Below are 27,637 nucleotides of genomic sequence, written 5' to 3'. Positions count from 1 at the left end.
AAACTGACACAGCACTGGTACTCTCAATTTGGTTCTCAGACTTAAACGTTTCTGGGACTAAATGCGGTTGAGGACCATTCATTATTCTTGAGGCCAGGCCGATTCGGCGCATGACATCAGGTCTGCATCGTCCATCAGTGGTCATGTAGGGAAATGTATCCACTGCTTCGACAGCTTTGCCGCTGATTGCACAGGGTGCTTCTGGAGGTCCGGAGCCCAAGTTCTGGACTTCTTTTCTGCCATGAAACAGTCCCATTTTTCTTGCATTGTTGTGGAAATGTTGGACAGGTGTGACTGTATTAGGCTTCTCAACATAAAAGGCTTTAATTATGGACTCATTTTTTTTATTTGTCTGAAGCAATCAAAAATACACTGGAGTGCAACTCCGATGAATGGTAATCCAGGGACATGCGGTCAGGGGAGACAGGGGATGCAGAGCCTCACTTGTCATACTCCAATGAAAATAGCTGTTACGAAAAAAACGAATAATCAAATAAAATAAATAAAGATTTTCCACTGATCTGTGTTATAATGTCATTTCTGTACGATTCCAATCATTTGTATAGTCAAAATCACCAAATTTGCGGAGCTTCGCTGAAAATACAGGAAGAGACGAGAGGTCAGGCAGTGACGAGCTCAGCCTCCCCTCTGATTGCGCAACTCCTCAGTAACTGGATGGAGCGTGGGCAATAAGCGCGTGCCTGTTACTATCTCAGTATGTCACCAATGTAATGTTTGTAGACCCCTTTATTTCATGCCCTCGCCTTCCATACTCCAGGTAACTTATTTCACGTATGTGTATAAAGATATTTAGGCTCGCTGGTCTCGTCATGAAACTGCAATGAAAAAGCACCGGGGGAGGCAGCTATCACATCCGCCTCACAGAGGAGGACGAGTCTAACACGCCCCCCTCAGTGAGGCCACGCCCCCCTTAGTGTGTGAATCTGGCTCTGACACTAGCCAGTGCCTCCCCAGCCATTGACCTCACCGCACGTCACTGTGGTAATCATGTATGGTGGTGATGTGGATTCGCAGATAAAAGGAATTGAACTGCTCTTATCAACTAAAACAGGTAAAACTAAATCTGTACATCTTCTTGGTTCTTTCGGTAAAGTCACGTAGAAGGGAAGTAATACGTGACTTTACCGAAAGAACCAAGAAGATGAATCCCTGCAGTCACGAAAGCTTTAAATCGAAATTTAAATCTGTACAGTGTGACAGTAATAATATTCTGAAGCAATGCCTTAAATTAACACCAAAATAAAGCTACACAATTCCACACTTCCTGTTGTACTGGGTACATGTGAACTATACTGGCCAACACGAGACAAACAGTGCATGCAGTTCACACATCGACACACCAGCACGAGGATTTCTACATTGCCATCACAATGCCAGTGCTGTTGGAGAGCAAGTATAATACACAGCCCACCAAGGGGGCGACTGACCAGCACCATAGACGAGGACATCGGTGTCCCCGGTGATTATATTCATAACCACACAAGAACAGGACTCACTGCTCCTGTCTAGACACTGCCTGCTGTGAGTGTTATGTAAATGGGAATCGAATCCACGTCACTGGGATCGTATGGCAGTGAAGGAACTGCTACAGGGCTCTCACATACCCCAAAGCATGCACACATATTTTTAGTTTGTCGTTAAAGTTACTAAAATAAGCAATTTCGGAATTTATTTTCCCATTTTAAAAAACTCTAGGATTGTTCACCAACAACTGGTAAACCGGGAACCGTTTGAGAGCCGTTAACATTTGTGAAAGTCAGGAAGCGGTGATCGTATCCAGTGGAATGTTAATGAATGCACCGATTGGCACATGCGAACGTACAAACCACCTTGTGGAACAGGGAAAGGTGCAAGCTTGATCCCTCCAATGCTGGCAGAAGAGCCTACACTAGATGGAGCACGAGGGAGTACTTGGTCTACTCTCTCACGCTGACCAGATGTCTTTGAAAACGCGAAAGCACTCGCATATCGCCCCACAACAAGAGACCAGCCAATAAACTCAATGACTTGCCCATTTACACAGCTGAAGAGATTGTAAAGTCTATTGTACTAACCAATATACCAGGGCAGAAAACTTAATTTCTCATTTAATAGGTACATATTTTATCTGCTTGACACTTCTATGTATGTGGCAAACCACACGTATGCAATTATCAGAAAGTACACTGCAGTTCAGCAGGTGCATTTCTCATAAATATAAATCACAGCTCTTGTAAATATAGAGCCAGGGCTAGGGGTCTTGTGCCATGTCTATGCTAGGGTGCAACATCATACAAGCAGCACAGACCTCGCTCAAGGCTCCGTGCCACCAGTGCATGGTGAAGTGAGCAGGGAGCAAGGTGCAAGGTGGGGGCTGCTGGCTCTGTGAGGTGTTCCCCGGGTACCAGGGGCAGCTCAAGGCTGATGCGACGTCCCTGCCGCATCGGCCAGCGTGAGGATGTAGTTTGCAACATCCTCATCTGTAGGGGCGTCTGGCAGGAGCCACGACTCCTCTGGTCCCTCCACCTTGAGTCGACAGATTGGGCAGTTCCTGTTCTGCCCACTCCTGTGGATCCACAGAAAACCAAGCAGGGCAAGAAGTGTAGTGCTTGATACTTATACAGTATGTACACATCACCGTTTGTCTTGTGCTCCATGCTTTTCCTAAGACAGGCATGGGCTCTTTCTACCCACTTAGATTACATCTCACCATCTGCACTACTAAAATAAAATGTGAACTTATAGAGTATCAGAATAAAACTGCTTCTCAAAATGCTGTAAATAATTTAACTACGAATGCTTCCAAGTCCATGACTTCCTGTTGGACCTGAAAACTATGGAAGACACTCTTAAATTGACATATTGCAAGCATTTTAAATTGTGTACAATCTAAATCACGGTTCTCCCTCAATGTTTTTCAGAGCACGGTGTTACATGCTTTTGAGGGCACCTGCAGCGCGCTGTTCCATGTTGTTAGGGTCAAATCGTCACCAGTGAGCAGTGTAGCAACATCCATTATACTGTTGTAGTGTGGTGAAATATGTGGAGCACACTGTTGGCCGAGGGCAACCGAGGACAAACGCGTGCGAGTGTGCAACATAACGTTGCACGGGCAAACCGCCACCTAAATTGGGAGAGAAGCAGGTGCAGACCGGGTCGGCCCGGGGTTGCACGCTGACACCGCAGGTGTTGCCAGGGAGAAGTGCGATAAGGGGTAATTGATTTCCTGACAGGCACCAGCCTGTCTGGCCCTAAAGAGACACAAGTGAGGAGCTGGACAATTGGGAGGGGGAAATAAGGACGTGTGTGAGAGCGGAGCAGGCGTTCGTGTTGCGGGGAGCAAGAGGGAGAAGACGTCTTGCCGCTGCCGGGAACGGACTTCAACCCTCACTAGTCGCCGGGCGGGTGATGGTTGCCCCCCCCCCCCGCCTCGGTCGGAAGAGCGAGTGGGTCTGAGGGATCGTCGGCTGCGGGAGCGCTGCTGTGTGAAAGCCTCTGTGTGAGCGCTGCTGTGTGCAAGCCTCTATGTGAGCACTGTTGTGTGCAAAGCCTTGAGTGCGGAACTGCCAAGAGCGAGGGCTGCTGTGTGCAGGTTAGCAAGGTGTAGCGTAGCTAAGAGAGGGAATTGGTTAACAGAAGTGACCGTAGCGACATTGATAGAGGTGCTTACATCTGGTGCAAGAATAGGCTAATAAAGTGTAAGCAGGTGACCTGTTACAACGTGTCAGTACGAGTGATTTTATAAGACACTACACTGTTGTTGTATGCTCCAAAGTCTGCCTTCAACCCCCACTGACCAATATGGTTAAGTACTGTATAGTCAAATAACTCTGACAGCCCACAAGGCAAATGTATATCCGTGTGGTTGGGTGAGGGTGAGTATGTTAGTGGGTGTAAAAAGATGTGTGTATGTGGAGCGTGGTAGTGTAGTGGTTAGCACGCTGCGCTATGAACCCATCGACCCGAGTTCAATTCCCGCTCATGGTCAACACCAGTGGCGATTATTTGAACTGGTCCTGGGCCTCCCCTAGGTCGACTCAGTCTCAAATGAGTACCTGTTGTGGTGTAAACATCGCCACTGGGGAGACAAAGGCGGCCGGGTGTGGTGCTGGCCACCCACCCCCGTATGTTCCGTTCCTGCCTTCATAGGTGCTCGCTAACAGGACTTGCCCCTTAAGTCTGTTAGAGGCTATACGGGGGATCTTTGTATGTACACAGCGGGTGTGTAATTTGTGCTGGTGTTAGCTTATTGAAGATGGACATCACTGGAGGAATGCAGGTAAGGTTGATGAATCAAGGTGCCTTCCATGACCTGTCCCATCCTGTTGAGTGCTATCCCCATGAGTGACTTTAATGCCCGAGTGGGTCATGCAACTGGGGCTGACATCGTCCCCCGTCCTCCTGATGCCGAGGGGAAATGGGTGAGGTTCAGGACTGTGACTCATGCAGCTGAAATGACTGCATTAGGTAAGCAGTCCAGACCCCCCAGAAACCCTGGCTGATGGAGAAAGTGTTCCGGCTAGACTCCCACCGTCTACAACATTCCATGTCGGAGAATTAAGAAAGAAAGGCACTTTCAGCGCTACATCAATTTCCAACATCAAGGAAGAGAATGTGGTCCAATCTTCGACCCTCAGGAAGAGGTCTGCAGGCTTGCTGAGCATTTTGTGAGGTCTTGGAAGAGGGGAAACCCCTTAGCTCAGATAACACCATGGAGTAAATTTCAGTTAACCGTGCTGGGGCTGCGATGCCTTAAATTTTCGTATTTTGTATTTGATGGTTGATGGTGAGGGAATTCACACCAGATCCATTCCTAAGAAGCTCTGGAACAGGCTTCTGAGCCGAGATATTCCTCAACGTAAATAGACCCAAATCTGGCGGGCCCCTTAAATCGGCCAAAGATCGCTACAACTGAAGCTCATCCAATTTAAATTCATGCACAGCACCTATTTAACCAATGAGAAGAGAGCTAAATTTACAGATGTCTTACTGGATTGCCCTTCGGGCACGGTCCAGATGCACCTCCACGCCTTCTGGTCATGCCCAGATAAAAATACCTTTTACTTGAATATTATGGACTCTCTTTAATAATATCTGAGGCACAAAACTCAGCCCCTCAACTGAAACAACTCTGTGGGGGTTGAAACCAGACACTGCATCAAATCACCAGCAAAATCTACTGTAAACCTTTAACATCATGGTCAGGAAGATCATTCTAGAAAAATGTAAGGACCATGAACCCCCCCCCCCCCCTCATGGAAACGGTGACAAAGTACCCTCCTCGCCCTCGCGGGAATAGGCTAGATGGTCCCCATTCCGACAGAGCCTGATGTGAGGCACGCACGCTGGGAGGTCGGGGAGAGGGGATGGGTGTAAGGGGTGGTGCCTCCCCTCCTCCAGGGATGGACAGGAGTGAAATACTGCTCTGCGGGACTTTGACTGGTGATAAGTTCACCGAGTGCATGCAAGTTACTCCTCCCCCCTTCCTGTTGAGGAACAGCGCAGGGCGACCCAGAGCCTGAGATGAGGTGAAGCACTGGGGAGAGACAACCTTTCAAGATAACTACTGAGGGAGGGTGGCATTTGCATGCAGGCTGCCCTATCTGACATCATTACCATCGTCAGGTCTACAGGGTGAGTTCTGCAGGATTAGGATGCTTTGGTGGTCTCCAATTTTAAGGGTGACCACACATTGATTGCACCAACTACCAGGGCATCTCTCTCCTCAGTGTACCAAGGAAGGTCCTGGCAAGGATTATTCAACATAGCCTTGCACAGACACCATATTCTCTATACGTCTGCTACAGCAGAAGTGTGGGACATTTCAAAAGGGACCTACATCTCTGCTTTATTGACCTGGTCAATGGCTTATGATACCATCAACAGTTCAGGGCTCTTGGTTATTCTTCATGCCTTCGGGGTTCTTAACCCTCTGCTCACAATCATTAAGCACCTTGATGGTGGGCAGGCCCAGGAAAAGTTGTGTGGCCCAGAGTTGGTGCCATTTCCTGGTCACCTTGGGGTGTAACAGGCAAGTCCTCTAGTCCCTACACTATTTAACATCTTTAACCACGTAATTCGATGGATTTATCGGTGAAATTTCCATTTGGTATCAATACAATGGGAGTGACTAATCCCATATCTGCATGTGTCATCAATATGCTAAATTCCTCTGTTGATATGTAAAATCCTTTGTCAAGGCACTCTCCTCCTCCCACCCAGCTTAAAATATGCTGCCAAGCTTAGCAGTGTTCATTAGGACGCTGTCTTTCCGACAGCTCTGTTTCTTCACATGAGGACGGCTGATTGTGTTGTGGCCGAAACGTCGTGAGAATTTTATTTTATTATGTTTTATTATTTCCCTTCTACGTGACTTTACCGAAAGAACCAAGAATATGGAGGAGGTTCGTGACGGACGCTACTGGGCAGTTCGGGGCGCCGCCTTTCAGCAACAATGGAGAGCAGAGGAGTGATGCTCACAACAATGAGCAGAGTGCCGGGTGTCTAAAACACAAGTTGGCACATTGGGGAGCACAGTGGGTACATCTGCCAGTCATCTCAGTCAGTCAAACCACAGTACCTGGGTCTGTTCCATGACCTGCCAGCAAGCCTTCAACACTTCACGTGGCCTCAAAGTACACCTGGCCTGGCACAGACGCCACAATGACGTCATCGCCACTTAGTGGCGAACGGCGGCTGTTATGTAATGTATGTGTAGTGACATAGAATCGGTCACTTAGCAGCATAGCGCTTGTTGCTGGCAGGGAAGGGGATCTGCAGTTACAGCAGCCCTGACTGACAGCAGGTCACGTGATAGACCAGAGAGAGGGATGTAGGGGAAACATTACGGAAGAGGCACATCCAGAACCTGCTAGTAGGTTCCAGAAGGGGGGCGTGGCCAGGGCGGAGCCAGGCCACGCTGAGGGGACCTCGGGGCTGTCGTTTGGAGTGGGATCCCGTCGTGCTGCTGGAATCTTCGTCGCCGTCACCGTTTTCACCATCTCGGCATCGCCAGTCAGGCAGTCTGCCAGCTGTCCTGACTGGGAACCGTAGTTACTAAGTGTGAACTGTTAAGGCTGTTAATAAACAAGAGTGCCTCCTACTCTTAGTGTCTCTGAGTAAGTCACTACATATGTACAAAGTGAGTGTATGTTTTTCTTCAGTGGGTGAGCGAGGGTGTGTGAAGTTGTATGTTCACACAGCGGTACCAGCGGTCAATGCAGCTGTGGCAGAAACTGTGTGTGCAGGGCAGGATGACATCTGAGCGTCCGTCCATGCAGATGCAGCATTCCTCTTCATCCGTAAGCTGTTTGATCCTGATTGACGGTGCGAAGAGAGCTCATATTCAAAATAGAAAATAAACTGTATATCGCATCATAATAATGCTAAGAGACAATATTGTATTCTTTGGGTCTTTCGATAAAGTCACGTAGATAGAACAATTATAAAAAAGTGAATATTTTTATTATTTTGTATTAACTTTATTTTCCTTTTTTTATTTTTTATTTTATTGTTCTATCTACGTAACTTTACCGGAAGACCCAAAGAAAATGAATTCCTGCAGTCACGAAATTTTTAAGTCAAGATTTGAGACAATATTGTGTTTAATATTACGATTATTATGCTTATTACCGAGAAAAATCTTACAGAGCCTCAAGACTTTTTTTAGGAGGGTTTTGACAATTTTTCTCAGTAGGGAGCGATGTTGCTGCTGTATGATCCCAATTGAGCAATGTTTTTGCAATACCGCTTAAATTGTACGATTTTTAGCTATGGGAAAAAACTAGAGAACCCTGAGGTAACTCATGCAGAACAGCGGGAGAACGTACAAACTCCCCCCAGAAAAGTGTCCCGAGTCGGGAATCAAACCCAGGCTCTTCCTGCTGTGAGGCATAAGTGTTACCGCTGCGGCATCCTGTCGCCAATATAGGTCTACAATGTCAGCGGTTTGCTTTGTTGGAATGCGTCTTTCTTCAAAGTGTACACCGATTCAGCATGAGCAGTAGGGCGAACCTTCCCATCCACAGAGAGGCGTGGCAGGCTCCCCCATCTTCCATCTCACAGTCCGCGATGCTCCCAGCCTCCTCCGCTTTTGATACATCTTCTGCATCCTCCGTCTAGTGTTACACAGGATAACAGAAAATGGGGCAAACATTATTGTAGGTTGTAAATCCAGAAATTTGGAGCTCATATCACAAGTTGGAAATTATAACAATCATAATTTAAGTCTTGACTGCTCAACCCCGGTTAAACAGGTCAACCATATTAAACACAAAATGTAACTATTTTTATTTTACCAGGTAAGGCCCACTTGGGCGATATAGCTCTTTTTCAGAAGTGATCTGGCCACAAATTCTAGCTCAATGAAGTGGCTTATCACGTCGAAATTATAGGAACCAAATACTCTAAACGCATGCCTCTAAATGTGTAGGAAAAAACCGGAGGACCCCGAGAAAAATCCACGTGACCACGGGGAGAGAGACATGTAAACTCCAAATATAAAGGTATCAGGGTCAGGATTGAGCCCACGACCTTCTGTATATCAGGCGAGGGAGTTAACATCTCGCCACCATGGTGCCCCCCCCTCTGATGACTGCCTCTCTACCAAATAAATATTCCCACATTTTATGTACATTGGCTCAAGATGTCGTAAGGTTTAGATGCTAAATACATCTATATTGTATTGTATGATAACCTTCTCTCCAGCCAGGGATAAATGACACCCGATTCCCAGCCGCCGAAGAACTTAATGACGTTGTACCATGGGTTTCACTGCGTCTGCGATGCCCTGTTCCGGCGCGAGGTCACTTGTCGGATGGGGCAACCGTAGGGGAACCGGTTCTGCTGTGGCAGCAGCATCCATAGCAGCAGCACAGTGAGCCTGGCCCATCACCTCGTGGTAGAGCAGGGTGAACTGATGCAGGTTCATGATGCGCGACGCCTCGATGAGCCCCGTCGAGCGCGTCACCTGCACAAAGGAGCTCTCTGTCTCAGAGCAAAGAACAACCGAAAACTACAAGCGCACGACCGTAACTGAAAAGAAAGAACTAAATACATTTTCCACTCGGATACGAAAATCGTAAGACCAGACTTGGGTTCCTAGCATCAGAGTTGGATTTAAGAATTTTTACATCCAAGTCGATGCCAGAGGCGTAGCTAGGATATTTTGCGCCCAGGGACGAACTATAAAATTGGCGCCCCCCCCCCCGGTTTAATCACATTTTCCTATTACATCGAAAAAGGAATAACAATTTAAATTTTAATGAAACATTGTATTTAAAGAAGCAAATTTATAGAAATTATATTACATGGCTCACTCAGTCACTGTCGTAGACTGGTTGACATAGTCTACAAAAGATTAATTTTTCTTGATTTCACTGTCGCAAACTGGTCAATCACGTAATCAAAATCTGTTTTTTCCAATGTTTCTCTTTCAACGCTAAGAAGAGCAAGATCGCTGAGACAATCTTGTCCCATTGAAGCACGCAAATACAATAAAATAAGTTTCAATTTGCTGAACGACCGCTCACAGCTTGCAATTGAAACTGCTATTGTTAATAAAATTTGCAGTGAAATTCGCAAATTTGGAAATGTCGTCTCCATAAAACACAATAAAACTAAGAAGATCCAAAGAAGTTTCTGGTAGAACTTCATTCCGGTTACTGAGCAGCATTTTGCAATCTCCAATTTCTGTGAAAAGTTCGTGGCCATTGATGTCGGTGTCATAGAAATTTCCAAAATCTGCAATTTCGGCGAATTGCATCGACATCTGTGTCGGATAGAAGAGTTTTGACGTCCAGCAGAAATCCATATTTTGTGTTCAGGTCTTTTAGTCGTAAAGACCGTGTTGACATCTCCTGTTGAAGTCGATAAAGTCGCTCTTCATAACGAGCACAATTTCTTCTTCTGCTGAAAGTCCTGCATCTCTTGCCAGTTTTCATGGCATCTTCTTCTGTCCACATCTATCCCCCAGGCTGTGCATCTTGTTTTGGCGTTTTCTACAGCAACTTGGCTCAAATCATCACGAAGCTTGACAAATTCATGCTCCAAAGATTCAAGATCAGTTGCTGCTTCCTTGAAGTTCATAGTAGGATCCTGTTGTATCTATGCCCCGTTTTCCAAAAATTCCTGTAAGCGCTTCTGAACACGATACATTTTTCCAAGAATGACATTCTAGAAATGTAATAAAACTATGAAGTTAAAATTTAATACGCATGCCTGTAACTGTTTTGCATCGCTTCTGGTTTCAGGCGTCTAGTTACGTCCTCCGATAATTTGTCTAGCAGCCCTACTAGTTCATCCAGTCCTTCATAGATAGCTTTAACAGCTTCGGATCGTGCACTCCAGCATGTTTCAGACTCCCGCTTTACTGTGATGGGCACAGCTTTTTTTAACTCTTCCCAACGAATTGTTGAACGAGAGAAAAACAAATATATACTTTCAACTGTTCCAAAAAATGTGACGAAATGTGGATCCTGTTTAGCTGAGTGTACTCCTGCTAAGTTTAAGCTGTGGTTGTCACAGTTGACAAACAATGCTCTGTGATTTTTGTCACATATTCGTTGTTGAAGGCCGGATATATGCCCAGTCATCACAGCAGCATTGTCATTACATTGTGCCCGACAGTCGGCTAGAGGTATGTTGTCAGATTTCAGTCTTTCGACGATGACTCTTTCTAGGCTTGCTGCATCTTTTGCATGTATATCGATATAACCTAAAAAAAAATATTTGATAGTTACTTTTTTAGTTTGAAAATCCACATCCACAAATCTTATGACCTGAGAAAGCTGTTCCCGATGTCCTAGATCAGGAGTTGAGTCAAGTAAGATACCGTAGTACTTGTTTTTCCTGATATCACTCAACAATTGGTTCTTTACAGTCGACGCAAGTATGTGGATAAATTCATTCTGGATTTCCGGTGACAAATAAGAAACTGATCCCGGATTTTCTCCTGCGTGCTGTACGTGTTTTGCTAACAATGGGTCATACTGCGCAACGAGTTTGATCAGCGCGATAATTTTTCCAACATTTTTATCCTCATCCGCATTCAAATTTTCCTCATGGCCACGTAGTGCCTAATTTTGTGAAACCAGAAACTTAATACAGGTGAGTATTCTTTGCAATATATCTCGCCAACGTTGTTTTTCCAAATGAATCTGAGCTTGAACCACTGCGTCAATTCCAGTACCATCAATTATCCTTCGTTCGGCTTCCTTCCATGCAGTAAAAGCTGTGCGGTGGCTAGGATTGTTTTCATGAGAATTTAGTTTTTCTGGCTTTCTCCACTTGTTGAAACCGTTTGTTAACTCAAATGAAGCTCGTGAGTTTGAACTCGATGATGTAAATAATAGACAACAAAAACAGTAAGCAGCTTTATTGATTGGTGAATATAATAGCCACGAACGATTCACTTCCTCTCCGTTCGCTAGTCGGCGTTTAAACCATGATGATGTAATTGAACGTGCGTGGGCTGCTGCGGCTGCTGCAGCCGCCTGGAGCGTGGTGTCACTAATAAGAACTAAAAATAGGCCGTCGTAGTTTCTGCCACCAAAAAACAGGCCAGTGACTAAGGCTGAAAGACTGCGCCTGTCTGTTGTTTGGGACGTTCTTCCATGTAAGTTCTTAATAGGCGCGCGTACCAAAATGTAATTACGTGAAATGTAGGCTGTGTGTAGCGGCATATATAAACTTTTAGGTTGAGGTGTAGATTTGTGCAGTAGTTTCAGGCTGCCGCGCCCGCCGCAATAAGTTATAATGTAACGTTGTAAGCCTCATTTTGGCGCCCCTTTACCTTGGTGCCCGGGGACATATGTACCCCCCTGCCCCCCCCTAGCTACGCCTCTGGTCGATGCTCCCCAGCAGCGGTCGTGTCAGCCATGACTGCTTCCTACATGCCACTCGACATGTGAAGACGAGCAGCATCTGAGGCACAGAAGAGTGCAAGTTCATGCTTATTTTGATGTTAGTTGCTTCCAAAATGGTTTCGACTGGTTCCTACCGGATTGTTATACACGTGTTGATTCCTTCGATGTTTAAAAATGTTCAGACATACCAGTCATGAAGTGGCCCACTGTGGTGGGGGAGGGGTCATGATAATTGCCTCACCCATATAGACGGTGGTTCAGATAGAGACAACATTCTCAGAGGAGGATATATCGCCGCAGCCGAGACCTCTCATTTGAACAGGGCAGAAAGCATAAGTGATAACGTTTTGTCGTAACATTATACTGTAATCATGTATATAATACAGATGCTTAGACATATATATGTAACGTTATTTTTCTATTCAAAGCAGACATGGTTATTTACATCAGTGTTAATAGCCTAGATCAATGTAAATATTTACACTGAGAGTGAAAGTGTTAGTATTCATTTTCATCAGCCCCATTCTGCAGCTGTGACGACAATCGTCTGATCCGTAACGAGATTAAACTAGCAGACTAATGATGGCGCTGCCACTACCAAGGCATTATTTGTGATTGTGTGGAAGTTGAACACATGGGAACGAGCGTAATGGTTAGCGCATTGCACTACTTCCCGCTCAGAGCCAACACCAGTGACGATTATCTGAACCAGTCCTGGGCCTCCCCACTGGGGAAACAAAGGCGGCCGGGCATGGTGCTAGCCACCCACCGCTTCATGTGCCACAGCGCCGGCCTTCATAGGTGCTACTCACTAACAGCACTTGCCCCAACAGTCTGTTAAGGATATACAGGAGATATTTGTCTTTGTTGAACATGAGATCAAGTAAGGGTCAGGATGTTGTCTACAGCGTGAGACACAAATGTGGACTCTTTGACACGCAAGTAACAGCACCGCGGTGCTAACAGCGACACACACGCACACACACACCTGTATTTCGCGGAAATGTTGTTAAGACGTGTTTTGCTGTATGTCGCTTTGGTGCTAAGTAAATACTGCACTGAAAGCAGCCATCTCTTTTTGTGTCCAATCTGTCGCCGATACAAAAAAATGAGGTGCTCTGCATCACCGCTGTCTCCCAGCGAATTAAATTTTCCTCATACGTGACAGTATCCAGATATCATGTATCATGGCAGTGACATGGCTCCAGCAGTAGCCACTCTGGCCACTTGTTACAGAGGCTCGTAGTTAAAAACGGGCAGGCTGCCCTGGTTATTACTGCGGGTATTTAAACCGTAACATACACGACAGTAGTTCAATGTCCATCGAAACAAATAGGCTATCGTATGTCGGTGTCACGGTCCAATTTTGCCAAATGTGAAAAGTTACCCGCAAATGACTCAATTAGGATCACACAGTGATATCACACAGACTGTGAAACTAAAGTGTAACATCGCCTTTATTATAGCCTCGTGCTATAAAAATGGTGCAAACACCAAAACGCACTAAATTATTATTAATACTTTGCCTCACACACACGTGTACGCACACATACATGTACGCACACACACGTACGCACACATACATGCACAAATATGATGGCAACCCTCACCTTGGTGCACAGTACACGCACTGTGATTTTCCAAAGTGGTGTGGCATCAGAGCCAGGCTGCACCTCAAACAGCAGGTGCTTGTCTTGGCCCCCTGTTAACCTGCGTGCACTGCACAAACCAATATCCCCCATATAGCCTTAACACACTTTTGGAGCAAGTGCAGCACTGCACACACAAACACACATGGAAATACGAACATGCATGCGCAAGCCTAGATGAGCATAACGAGTCTTAAGAGAACCTTACAGCATATTAAATCTTTAAAATCCCAATAAAATGTAGAAATTAATGTACCAATTGCATCCTTCTTTATAATACAGTACAATATTACTTAATACTGGGCATCTTGATGCCCATCAAATACAAAATGTAGAGCTACCAGCCATATCTATACTTGGGTTTCCAGGATTGTTGTAGCGTAACACACAGTAAACAAAGACAAAAATCCTCAGTATAGCCTCAATGGGCTGTTGGGGCAAGTGCTGTTCGCGAGCACCTATGAAAGCCGGCATTGCACACGAGAGGGTGAGCGGCCAGGACCATGCCTGGCTGTCTTTGTCCCCTAGTGGCGATGTTTTACATACCGCAGCAAGTACTCATTTGAGGCCGAGTCGACCGAGGGGAGGCCCAGGACCGGTTCAGATATTCGTCACCAATGTTCGCCGTGACCAGGAATTGAACTCGAGTCGCCGGGTTTGTAGCACTGCGCACTAACCACTATGCTCCCGCTCCCCACAGTAAACAAACAGGCATGAAAATAAATATCATGTGTATCCTTATAGAACCTCAGAGAAATGCTATGAGCTAGCACCTATAAAGGACACCACAGGACACAGCGGCTTATGTGGCCAGTAGGGCACCCAGCCATCTGTGTCTCCATACACACCCACACATTACTGTCACTCATTATCCACGCACGTATCATTGATGTCACCGATGCGGCCGAGGAAGTCTTCATAGGGGAGGCTGGCGATCTCACGCAGCAGCCATGCCTGCTTGAGCATCTTCTCGGACAGCCTGGCAGCCCCGCCCTGAGACACTTGCTGCCCCATGGACCCCGTCTGCTTTTCCTGCAATGGAGGCTTCACATGGCTGCCTCACCTACACATAGCAGCAGCAGGGCACAATGTCAATCCATATGAAGCACAGCACTACCCATTATACACTCATAATAAAGGGTTTTTTGGGTTAGATCGTGCAAGTATAAATGTGTAATTAACCCGCCACCACCCGACACAGCCAATTACTAAGGTTTGTCACGTAAACAAAACGTACTAATTAGTTACTCGTTCAGCCCACCGGCGTGTTGGAGAGTAAATCCACATGTACAATTTAAGAACTGTGACGTTTCGCTGGTAATTACATCCAGCATCATCGGGAATTTTTGCCAGAATTGTGCACTTCTTAATTTGTATGGGTTATAAACTAAAAACCATAAATCGATGTCTTGGTTATAAATCCAGCTGCTGGCTAAAGAGGATGAGTGAATCCCACTTGTGCCCTTGGGGAACGCTTGTAGTGGACAAGAGTCCAAGATGCGTTCTGCTGATTGCTGCGCCACAGTCGCACGTGGGTGATACTTTTATTTTCCACTTGTGAAAAAGGTGATTTTACCTGCGATGGCCAATTTGGATACGATGTAAGGCAGTACACTGCTCGCAGGGCAACGAGCTGATACCCTCAATGAAGCCCTCATATATTGCTCATACAAAAGAAATAACGCTGTCGGGAATGTATCGCCATATATGTAATGGTATGACCCCTTTTAGTGCCGATTCAATGAGTGCTCTTTTCTCCAGGAACACTGTGAGACCTGTGAAAACGCAGTGCAAAACACTTGATGGGGAAAAATACTATATTCTCCAAAATATAAGTTTGGAGTATTTCTTGTCACGTAGTATGTGGCATGAAACCTGGTACCTCGACATGCAAGCTACAATTGCAATCTCTATGCCCTCAGTCTACCGAATAGACTTTAACCCATGCTTGAAGACAATGGTTTGCCAGTACTGTACACAAGCTCATAATAATGTATATGTGGAGACAAGAGAAGGGAATTCTTCCTATATTGTATATGCTTTTACTGGGGCTGTAACAGTTTTGAGAGTGCAGCGTTGTACACCACGAGTAACACTGTGGTCCGTACCAGCTAAGGTCACAATTCTCACCATCTGTATTGCGTTCCTGTACATTTACTCACATCGTATATAACTGTACGCTGACTTTGTTACTCCAGGACCCAAAAGTCGGGGGTACATCTGTAGTGACTGGGAATGTCACTGTGTGGTGCCGGGCCTGCGAGGCCACGGCGGGATGTATACTGTTGTATGTACAACACGGACACGGGGTGTAGTACCAGCCCTAGTGGGGGCTTTGGCGAGTGCTGGTTAAGCGCGGTGGCACCACGCACAGTGTGCGGCGCGGGCTCCCGTTGAGAGAGTGCGCTAACTTCACGGTGGCAGCATCTCTCTTGCTACAAAGACTAAAAACATCTTAAACATTTACAACACAGGATAACTACTACCGTTCACCACTGCTACATTAATGCAAGACAATGAAACTGATATGTAGGCTTTCACGACCAATATTATGCATTCAAAAAACATTATTTGGGTTATATCTCGTAAATATAAATGCGTCATAAACCCACCTCCACCTAACACAGCCAATTAATAAGGTTTGTCACGTCAACAAAACATGGGAATTAGTTACTTCATATTTCACCAACCACCACTGGTGTGCTGGACAGCAAAACCACAAAATTTACAATTTGATTTAAACGAAGTTTCGTTGGTGATTACAGCATCATCATGCGATTGTCAGAATTGTGAATAAAGTCTTCCTGTTTCCGGTATCGAGGAAGGCGATGTCATCACTGCGCCTAACACGTTAGAGGGGCCCAGTGGGTTAATGTATTCTTACACATTATATTACTCTGATAAACAGTTCATCCATTTTGCCTGTCTGACTTTCTGTCTGTCTGCGAACGCCTATCCGTGCAACACTTTTAACTGACAAACTGTTGGTTCTACGTTTAAACAAAGTACACAGATACAACCCACTATGCCCCCAGACAAAAACGTGCTATTTGTTTTTCTCCTTGGTCCAATGTAACTAATAAAATCACACTTCATAACAAATTACGCTGATCATAATGATAACTTTGAGCGCATGCCAAAGTACGCAACTGCGCATACGTAGAAACGCCAACTCGCGGTTGTCCCGAGCAACGCAAACGAGCTTGCTGAGCAGCGGGAGCGAGGGTCTCCTTCGTGGCAAAAATGCCAAAAAAATATCAAGCCACTCCAAGAGAAAAACAAACACAAAGCGAGTGGCGCTGTGGCACGTAAAACAAACAGTTGAGGAGCAGCGGCTTTCTCAACAGGTAACAAACAACGAAGGCACCTCAGCAGCACAGCCTGAGGAAACTGAAGAGCAGTGTGCATGGAGACAAGCCAGATACTGCAAAGTCACTGCAGCAGCCCAAGCTGAGGATAATCCTGAACAGCGTGCATGGAGACAAGCTACAGACTGTACAGTTACTTCTGCATATGCAGACACCGAGGTAAATCCTGAACAGCGTGCATGAAGACAAGCTACAGACTGTACAGTTACTTCTGCAGATACACACACGGAGGTAAATCCTAAACATCATGCATGGAGACAAGCTAGAGACTGCACAACCACTTCTGCAGCACGGGCTGAGGAAACACGAGAACGGCGGGCAACTTGAAAATCCAGGGACCGCACAGCCGCTGCAGAGGTACGGGCTAAGGAAACTACTGAAAAACGTGCATCTCGACAAGCTAAGGACCGCACAGTCACTGCAGCAGCACGGGCTGAGGAACCACAACATTCAAATAAGTATAACCCGTAAAAACAAAGTTTTTGACTATAAATCCTTTATATGCGTGGCAGCGAACTTAATATAAAGGATTTAAAAATATATTCGCCTGTGGAGGACGCGGGGATCGATCCCGCGACCTTTGGCATGGGAAGCGAGGGCGCTACCAACTGCGCTACTCCGCCACGGCCTGTGGAGGGGTTACGCTCTGGGCTCTTATACTGTGAATGAGTTCTATTTGAATATATGTAAAATACATTTTTTTTTTGCCTAAAAAGTGTAAAATTTTGTGAATTTTTTTTCACGAACATTAATTGTCTCGCACAACGAGTCTGTGTGGAAAATGTCAGCTCGATTGGATCATGGGAAGTGGGTTAAAAAACGACCGAAAGATTTGCACGGTCGTAAGCAAGCACGCAAGCAAGCAAGCAAGCACGCAAGCAAGCAAGCAAGCGAACTTAATATAAAGGATTTAAAAATGGAACGCCAGAGGCAAGTCCATCATGCTGCATAAAGAAGAAATAACCCGGACTGGAACACAGCAGCTTTAAATTACCAACCTGAGATTGATCATCAGTCCATGGTGATATTAGGCTCTATGTCAATTACTTGCAAAGAATGTGGTGCTAAAAAGTGGAAAGGAGAATCCAAGGGAATGTGCAGCAGTGATGGAAAAGTCAAACTTAGCTACGTGCAGACCCCCCCGAGCCACTGAAATCCTTGATATCTGGCCATACCCCTGAGTTTTAACACTTTCTGATCAACATCAGGAAGTACATTTTTTACTTTCAAATGACTTATTTTGGTCCAACAAAGGAGATAGTGGAGCCAGGATGAATGCCCACCTTCAAAATTCAAGTCTTTCATCGAATTGGATCCATTCAACCACTGCCTGGCAAAAAGCACAAGTTTATTCAGATATACTTCATGGGAGATGAAGGTCAGCAAGGCAACCAGCGATGCAGCAATGTTTCTAGTGCCAGACTAAAATTGTTCTCTCCCTCCAACGGATGTTCAACCAACACAAATTAATGATCATACGTTTTAAACATGTAGCACAACAAGTCACCTCCAATGAAAATTATCAGCAGTGCATCCAAGGTCCCAAGGGGGGAGCACGCATGCAGGTGCAATGCCCCAACTTGTGGCGAGGTTGCTGTTTTTATGGTGGTTGAAGGACATGGTAAGCGAGACATTGTGCTTCGATACCAAAGAAATACCATCAAACTAGTTCCTGAGACAAACAAAGCATATGATGCCCTACAATACCCCATAATACTGTGGCAAGGGCAAGATGGTTACCACTTCCAGATGCCTCAAATTATCAAAGCAACGGGCCAAAATCATCCTCACAAAACCGTCTCCTCTAAGGACTTCTATTCCTTCATGATCATGGACAAAGAAGGAGGAAACCACATATTAAGGTGCGCCAAACTCTTTCACCAGTATGTTGTGGATGAGTATGACAAAATTGAGAGTGAGCGCCTTCTTTACATTCAACTCAATAAAAAACGTCTGCGTGTAGAACAGTATGTTCATCTCAGGGACGCTATCAATGCTGACGGGGATGTAAACGCTCTGAATGTGCAGAGATTCGTTATTTTATCCTCATCCTTCACAGGTGGACCAAGATACATGCATGAGAGGACTCAAGATGCAATGACCTATATCAGGAAATATGGCAGGCCTGATCTCTTTATCATCTTCACTTGCAATCCAAAATGGAAGGAGATCCAGGTTGAGCTTTATCAAAACCAAAAGCCAACAGAGAGACATGACATCATTGCAAGGGTGTTTAAACTCAAAGTTGATCAACTCATGAGGCTTATTATGACAAAGGAAGGCGGCGTCATTGGGAAGACAATATGTAACTTGCACACCATTGAGTGGCAAAAACGTGGTCTTCCTCATGCCCACATATTGGTATGGTTAAGGGAAAAATTTATTCAAGTGACATTAACACATTTATCAGTACTGAGCTACCCGACCCCAAAAAAGACCCTGCCCTATTTGATGTGGTCTGCAAGCAAATGGTCCATGGCCCATGTGGGGTGCTCAATCCAAATTCACCATGTATGCAAGACCGCAAGTGCACCAAAAAGTATCCAACAAACTTCTTGAAAGAAACTCAGGCAGGGCAAGATGGCTATCCTCTCTATCGTTGCATAAAAACTGAAGATGGTGGATTTGAAACAACGCTCAGACCAGGCACTAACTCTGCCCTCTCTTATGCAAGATATTTGAGGCCCACGTTAATGTGGTATACTGCATTTCTGTGAAAGCCATCAAATGTTTGCAAATACACCAACAAAGGATCTTACATGGCTGTTTGCCTCACAAAAAGAGGGGGAAAGTGTGGATGAAGTTAAACTTTTTGTCAAAAGAAGTTACATCAGCAGCAATGAGGCCATTTGGAGAATTATTGGCTTCCCCATCCATGAGCATTCCCCCACAATGGTCCATTTGGCAGTTCACCTTGAAAATGATCAATGCATCTACTTCACCAAAAGAAATTTCCAAGAACAGGCCCTGGCTCCACAAGATACAACCTCTATGGCGTTTTTTTGTGCCAAAGTGATCAATTTTCTGCCAACCTGTTCTATCATAAAGTTCCCTCCTACTATACCTGGTCTGCTAAAAAAAATGGAAGTGCCGTGCTGGTGACGGTGAATCTTATGCCTTAGGAAGAGTCTACACAGTTCATCCCAACAATCAGGAGTGCTATTTTCTGTGAATGCTTCTCCATGTTGTCAAAGGGACAAAATATTTCTAAGACCTAAGAACAGTGGAAGGAGTCATCTGTCAAACATACAGGGAAGGTTGCAATCTTCATGGAATTCTTGAAGATGATCAGCATCTTGATAAAGCTATGACAGAAGCTTCTGTTACTAAGTCCCCTTCTCAACTGAGATTGCTCTTTTGCATAATTCTTTAAGTTTGCAGCCCTTCTAACCCCATGGGACTTTGGGAAAAATACAAGGAAGGCAGGAGTGAGGACATCCTCCGCAGAGCTCAACGAGAAAATCCCAACCTCGAGGTGAACTTTTCTGATGCCATCTTTAACCAGGCCCTAATCCTCCTTGATGACAAACTTTATTCCATTGGTGGAAAAGACCTCAAGTCTATTGGACTACCAACACCCTCCAGGGACAACCAGCATGCTCTTGCCCAAGAGATCATACGTGAAATGTCCTATGATGGTTTAGAGATTTTCAACTTTATTGAGGAAAATGAACCAAAGCTGGTGGATGCAGAAAGAAGCCTACATAAAAAAATCTTGGAAGACATTGAGTCTAAAAATGGAGGTATATTGTTCCTTGATGCACCTGGTGGTACTGGGAAGACCTTTGTCCTCAACCTGCTCCTGACTAAGTTTCACCAGAGGGAGACAATTGCTCTGGCTGTGGCATCATCAGGGATTGCGGCAACTCTGCTCCCTGGAGGAAGAACTGCCCATTCCACATTCAAGTTTCTATTGGATCCATCCCGACAAGAATCCCCTGTTTGCAATATTTTGCACAAGTCCTGGTTAATAGTGAATTCATAGTGTGTGATGAATGCACCATGCTCCACAAAGGAGCATTTGAGGCTGACAACACAACTTTGCAGGACCTTTGGCACAATTCCAGGATTATGTGTAGTGTAACTTTTATCAAGGCTGGTGACTTCTGACAGACCTTACCTGTAGTACTTCGAGGAAATAAAGCTGATGAGTTAAATACCTGCATCAATCATCATTCCTCTGGAGACACGTGATGAAATTGAAGCTAACTACAAACATGCGCGTAAATCTCCATAGAGACCAAGAGGCAGGAAACTTTTCTGAATCTCTTCTTGATATTGAAAATTGCAGTATTCTTGCTGACGACACAAATGGACTTATCACCATGCTGTCTTTTCTTGGATTTTCTGTTTGCACTTAGTCACATATTCACTTTAAGATGTTTTTTTGTTCATGTTTTTGTTTTTTGTTTGTTGCGGTTGCACCCGATTCAAGAGCTGAATGGCTCACAGGGCTATACCTAATAAATGAACTTGAACTTGAACTAAAGGCATCCTTACCACTTAAGAAGAGGAAATGGAGGAAAAAGTGTACCCAAACATGCAAAAACATTTTCAAGATGTTATCTGGCTACGGGAGAAGGCTATTTTAGCTCCAAAAAATTATGCTGTTGACAGAATCGTCATCATTTCAGCTGACAAGGGCAATGCCATGGTCGTCATGGACAAAACCCTGTAGCTACACAAAAATAAAAAAAGATCCCACCAATAGCCTCGTTACTAAAACGAACAGTATCATTACTGATTCAGCTTCATTAATTGAACAGACCAAACGGCTTTCCTTAAAACCTTCTGCTGCTAGACCACCCAGATTATATGGCTTACCAAAAATCCACAAAGAAGGTACACCCCTCCGTTACATCGTCTCCACCATTGGCTCACCCACCTACAAACTGGCCCGATATCTCTCTGAGACCTTGCAGCCATTCACTGGTAAGACCACCTCTTCTGTACTGAACTCAGTTCACCTGGTATCATCAATTAAAGACATCGCACAGCCCCCAGGTGATGTTTTCGTTAATTGCGATGTAGTTTCTTTGTTCACCAAAGTTCCTGTGCCCGATACCATTGCAATCATTGAAAATTTGGTCCAACAAGGATTGAATGCTGATGGCGAGACACTGCCTCACAATACATACTTCACCTGGAATGGATCATTCTACGAACAAACTGAAGGTACCCCAATGGGTTCTCCCTTATCTCCGGTTGTAGCCAACATTTTCATGGAAAAATTTGAGACGGATGCCATCCAGGCATCCACTCTACACCTGTCTTTGTGGAAGAGGTACGTGGATGACACGTTTGTCATCTGGCCACATGGTCGACCGGCTCTGAACCAATTCCTCAACAACATCAATTCCATACACCCAGCCACAAAATTCACAATGAAGGTAAAAAAGGATGGAAAACTACCTTTCTTGGATGTCTTAATCAAAAAGAGACCAGATGGCTCAATGAGCCATTGTCTACAGGAAAATAACCCATACTGATGCCTACCTAAAACCTGAATCCCACCATCATCTATCCCAGAAGAATTCCCGAATCAAAACGCTACACCCATAGAGCCCAATGTATTTCCGACCATGAACACCTAACCAGTGAACTCATACGCGTACACCAAGCTCTCAAGGCGAATGGATATTCTGACTACACAGTCCGTAAAGCCATCACCGCAACCGTGAGGAAGGAACCATCTGAAGATCCAATCAAAACCATCACCTTGCCATACATAGCAGGGGTAACCAAAAACATTTCCAAAATCATGAACAAACACAAGATCCAGGTCCAAAGTAACACAGTACAAAAAAATTGTGATCTGATCCCATCTGTGAAGGACAAGATTCCTGACATACAATATCCCGGTGTCTACCAACTAAGCTGTATCTGGGGCAGCAGTTACATTGGGGAAACTAAGCGACATGTCTCAGACCGTGTTCGTGAACATAAGGCAGATTTGAAACACGGTAGGACCAATAGTTCTGCCATAGCTGATCATTATTTTATTGCAGCTGGCTTACACAAAATATATTTCTCTAAAACGATGGTACTTTGCAAGCCTACTAGCTATCAACAAAGATTCGTTCATGAAGCCATCCACATATATAGACACAGACACAATTTAAACCGAGAAGACGGTTATAAACCCAGCAATCATTGGAAAGAGGTCTTCAACCACTTTCGGTCATGAGTTGATTTGTAATTTCTTGTCAACCTTCGTCAGCAGTGTGGATGTGTGGAGCGAGGTGCAATACCCACCATCTCTACACCCTCTCTCTCCCCCTAGATCTGCTCCCTTCTCTCTCCCCCTTTGTCTTCTCCTGCATTTCCTGCCCCGCCCATGCTGCTAACACACTTGGACTGCACAGCTCGACGCTCAGGGCTGGCTCCACGGCTCTTGTGCCCCGCCCACTCACAGCTTTGGCTCGTCCATTCATGCTGCCCCGCAGCACTTGGCCCCGCAGCACTTGGCCCCACTCCTTCTGACACTTGGGCTATGCCCATTTCAAGCCTTTATAAACAGTTGCAGTTGGGGGCTTGCCCCCCTTTTCTCTCTGCCTGATGACGACCGCTTGTGTTGCGATCGAAACGTCATGAGTTTTTGGTTTTTTATTATTATTTTTGTTTTCTATCTATGTGACTTTACCGAAAGAACCAAAGCATATGAATTCCTGCAGTCACAAAAAGTTTAAATAAAAATTTAGGGAGCTACTACTGTAGAGTCGGTAGATACTACTATAGCCTACGTGTTAAACAGATCCAACTATAGTCAGTAGATACCACTACAGTCAGTAGATACTATTATGTTCAGTAGATACTATGTCAGTAGATAATATTACAGTCAAAAGCACAACTGTAGTGTCAGTAGATACTACTGTAGGGTCAGTGGATACTACTGTAGTGACTTAAATGGTGTCATTATGATGTTAGTGTGGTGACTGAGTTGAGTCACTTTGGTGGATGGCACCACCTGCTGTGTGCAAGCTCCGGATTGCCATGGAAACGGACCCTGGGGGATGTTTCTGGTGAGGGTTGGAGGTGAGCAGGTGCGAACGTGCTGCCCGGTGTGAACCGGAGAGGGCACTTGACCGGCACGGGGTAGCAAGGGGACCCGAAGGGGGACCCCGAGGGGTATGTGATACAAGCCGGGAGCCTTCTGGCAAGATCGAGAAGAGGGCAGGGCTGAGGGCAGGGCAAGGCCACACTGAACGGGATAAAGGGGAAGCCCTGACAGTGATCGGGGCTCGTCTGTGAAATCAACCCTGGGTGCTAAGTATTCGCTCGGCATCGTGGGTCAGGCAGCATGTAGGCTGACGGACCCTTTCGTGTAGTTAACGCGCTGTCCACATAGATAACGGTCTAGCTAACACATAGCAGTAGAACCAGTGTACGTTATAGTTCCCCTGTTGGGATGTTGAAATAAACGTATTGCCTCCAACTCCAGTGTGTGCCTCCGTGAAGAACACTACACTGATGAAGTGTGGTAAAATACGTGGTGCGCACTGATGCCCTAGGGCAGGAGTCGGCAACCTACGGCTCCGGAGCCGCATGCGGCTCTTTACGGGCTGCTTCTTGACGATATGTACGTATGTACAGTATGTACTCAGATGCATTGCGGCTCTTGAAATACTGAATTTTGTACCGAATTGGAAAGAAATGGCTCTTCTTGTTATTTTGGTTGCCGACCCCTGCCCTAGGGAAACCGAGGGCAGGCAGGTGCGCGTGTGCAACGTAAGGTTCCACGTGCAAACCGCCACCTCTTTAAGGGGAAATTCAGTTGTGGACGGGGTCGGTCCGGGGTCGTACGCTGGCACCAGAGGTATCGCCTTGGAGATGTGCGATAAGGAGTGATTGATGGCCTGACAGGCGCTAGCCTGTCGGGCCCTAAAGAAACACAAGGGAGGAGCTGGATAATTGGGAGGATATAAGGGGGTGTGTGAGAGCGAAGCGGGAGTTCTGGTTCTGGGACCAAGGTGAGACATCTCGCCGCTGGCGCTCAAGCCAGGGATGGACCTCAACCCTCACGAGTCAACAGTCGGGTGATGGTTGATCCCACCGCCCAGATCGGACGAGTGAGCGGGTCTGAGGGAATGTAGGCGAGGGCAGCGGCGCAGAGGGAGAGCAGCTGTGTGCAAACTATGTGCTAGCGAAGCTTCTGTGTGAGTGAAGCCTCTGTGTGAGCGCTGCTGTGTGCAAGCTCTGTGTGAGCACGACTGTGTGCACGCTCTGTGTGAGCTGTGAGTGCGGAGCTGTGAGTGCGGAGCTGTGAGTGCGGAGCTGTGAGTGCGGAGCTGTGAGTGCGGAGCTGTGAGTGCGGAGCTGTGAGTGCGGAGCTGTGAGTGCGGAGCTGTTGAGAGGAACAGCTGCCGCAGGCAGGTCAGTGAGGTATAAAGTAGATAGGGGAAGTTGGTTAACAAAATTACGGTATAGACAGAGATAGGATCGCCTACAACTGGTGCGAAAGAGTAATAAAGTGTAAGCAGGTGACTTGGAACAACGTATCCGACTGAGTGATTCTACACGACACTACTATAGAATCACTAGATATGACTGACACTATTGTATGTAGGGTGTGTCGGTATATATGACGATAAAATTAAATTGGCTGGGGGGAGGGGGGGTAAAAATATTTTTTGAGGGTGGGGGGTCGACAATTTTTGGAAACCTTTTAGATCAACTATTTACCCTCCACTTTCTATTAATTTTTGATTAAGGACGTCTGCAAGCCTCTTATAAGTTTGTTGATGGACAAATGGACAGACAAATGGAACGCCGGGCTGTCACAATAGATTAGTATTTGTGTATGTATATGTTATGTATTTTAAGAGAAGACAAGTTTTGAAATATATTTTTCCCCCGGGCACAGCCGGGTACTTCCTGCCAGTATGACATAAAAATACCTGCAATGAACGGTGTGTTGTGTGTAGGAACTGCAGCGTGCGTGTTGATGTGGTTTTGTGTTGTGTGCAGGGCACAAAACAAAGTTGATTGAGGTTTTTGGGTTAGATCACATATTTACGCGATCTAACTAAAAAAAACCTCTATTATGGATATTGGTCGCGAAAGCCTACGTGTTAAAGCTATAAATGTACATACAGATTACTCAGTTGGGACTTCATACAGCAACGACATCGCTCCCTTCTGCGAATACTTAACAGAGCCCCACTGTACCAGCGCTGTACTCTCACTGTACCAGCGCTGTACTCTCACTGTACCAGCGCTGTTCTCTCACAGCACCAGGGCTGTTCTCTCACAGCACCAGCGCTGTTCTCTCACTGTACCAGCGCTGTTCTCTCACTGCACCAGCGCTGTTCTCTCACTGTACCAGCGCTGTTCTCTCACAGCACCAGCGCTGTTCTCTCACAGCACCAGCGCTGTTCTCTCACAGCACCAGCGCTGTTCTCTCACTGTACCAGCGCTGTTCTCTCACAGCACCAGCGCTGTACTCTCACTGTACCAGCGCTGTTCTCTCACAGCACCAGCGCTGTTCTCTCACTGTACCAGCGCTGTTCTCTCACAGCACCAGCGCTGTTCTCTCACTGTACCAGCGCTGTTCTCTCACAGCACCAGCGCTGTTCTCTCACTGTACCAGCGCTGTTCTCTCACTGTACCAGCGCTGTTCTCTCACTGTACCAGGGCTGTTCTCTCACAGCACCAGCGCTGTTCTCTCACAGCACCAGCGCTGTTCTCTCACTGTACCAGCGCTGTTCTCTCACTGCACCAGCGCTGTACTCTCACAGCACCAGCGCTGTACTCTCACTGTACCAGCGCTGTTCTCTCACTGTACCAGCGCTGTTCTCTCACAGCACCAGCGCTGTACTCTCACAGCACCAGCGCTGTTCTCTCACTGTACCAGCGCTGTTCTCTCACAGCACCAGCGCTGTACTCTCACTGTACCAGCGCTGTTCTCTCACTGTACCAGCGCTGTACTCTCACAGCACCAGCGCTGTACTCTCACTGTACCAGCGCTGTTCTCTCACAGCACCAGCGCTGTTCTCTCACTGTACCAGCGCTGTACTCACTGTACCAGCGCTGTTCTCTCACAGCACCAGCGCTGTTCTCTCACAGCACCAGCGCTGTACTCTCACTGTACCAGCGCTGTTCTCTCACAGCACCAGCGCTGTACTCTCACTGTACCAGCGCTGTTCTCTCACAGCACCAGCACTGTTCTCTCACAGCACCAGCGCTGTACTCTCACTGTACCAGCGCTGTTCTCTCACAGCACCAGCGCTGTTCTCTCACAGCACCAGCGCTGTACTCTCACTGTACCAGCGCTGTTCTCTCACTGTACCAGCGCTGTTCTCTCACAGCACCAGCGCTGTTCTCTCACAGCACCAGCGCTGTTCTCTCACAGCACCAGCGCTGTACTCTCACAGCACCAGCGCTGTACTCTCACTGCACCAGCGCTGTTCTCTCACAGCACCAGCGCTGTTCTCTCACAGCACCAGCGCTGTTCTCTCACAACACCAGTGCTGTACTCTCACTGTACCAGCGCTGTTCTCTCACAGCACCAGCGCTGTTCTCTCACTGTACCAGCGCTGTACTCTCACTGTACCAGCGCTGTTCTGTCACAACACCAGCGCTGTTCTCTCACAGTACCAGCGCTGTTCTCTCACTGTACCAGCGCCGTTCTCTCACAGCACCAGCGCTGTACTCGCCTGGGGATGACATCGGTGTCGATGGAGCGGAACCCTCCCCGCACTCTCCCCGCCTTGAGTCTCGCGGAGCCGTGGGCCGCAAAGCAGTGACGTCAGGTAAC

General features: G+C 46.3%; 1 protein-coding gene across 1 annotated transcript; it reads right to left on the bottom strand.

Moving 5' to 3' along the window:
• Positions 1–318: 318 nt before the first annotated feature.
• On the bottom strand, positions 319–27,637 carry RNF141 (ring finger protein 141). The gene is made up of 7 exons (XM_078863501.1): positions 27,537–27,637; positions 14,394–14,576; positions 13,475–13,583; positions 8,762–8,968; positions 8,014–8,117; positions 7,209–7,316; positions 319–2,566 (listed from the first exon to the last, which is right to left on the bottom strand). Exons 2-7 carry the CDS (start codon positions 14,525–14,527, stop codon positions 2,416–2,418), a joined length of 813 nt encoding a protein of 270 aa, XP_078719627.1. The 5' UTR covers positions 14,528–14,576; positions 27,537–27,637; the 3' UTR covers positions 319–2,415.

This window comes from Lampetra fluviatilis, chromosome 16 (assembly GCF_964198595.1).
Source record: "Lampetra fluviatilis chromosome 16, kcLamFluv1.1, whole genome shotgun sequence".
In the NCBI taxonomy this organism is placed as follows: Eukaryota; Metazoa; Chordata; class Hyperoartia; order Petromyzontiformes; family Petromyzontidae; genus Lampetra; species Lampetra fluviatilis.
The sequence above is the reverse complement of the archived record's forward strand: the minus strand, read 5'-3'. Positions and strand labels throughout refer to the sequence as shown.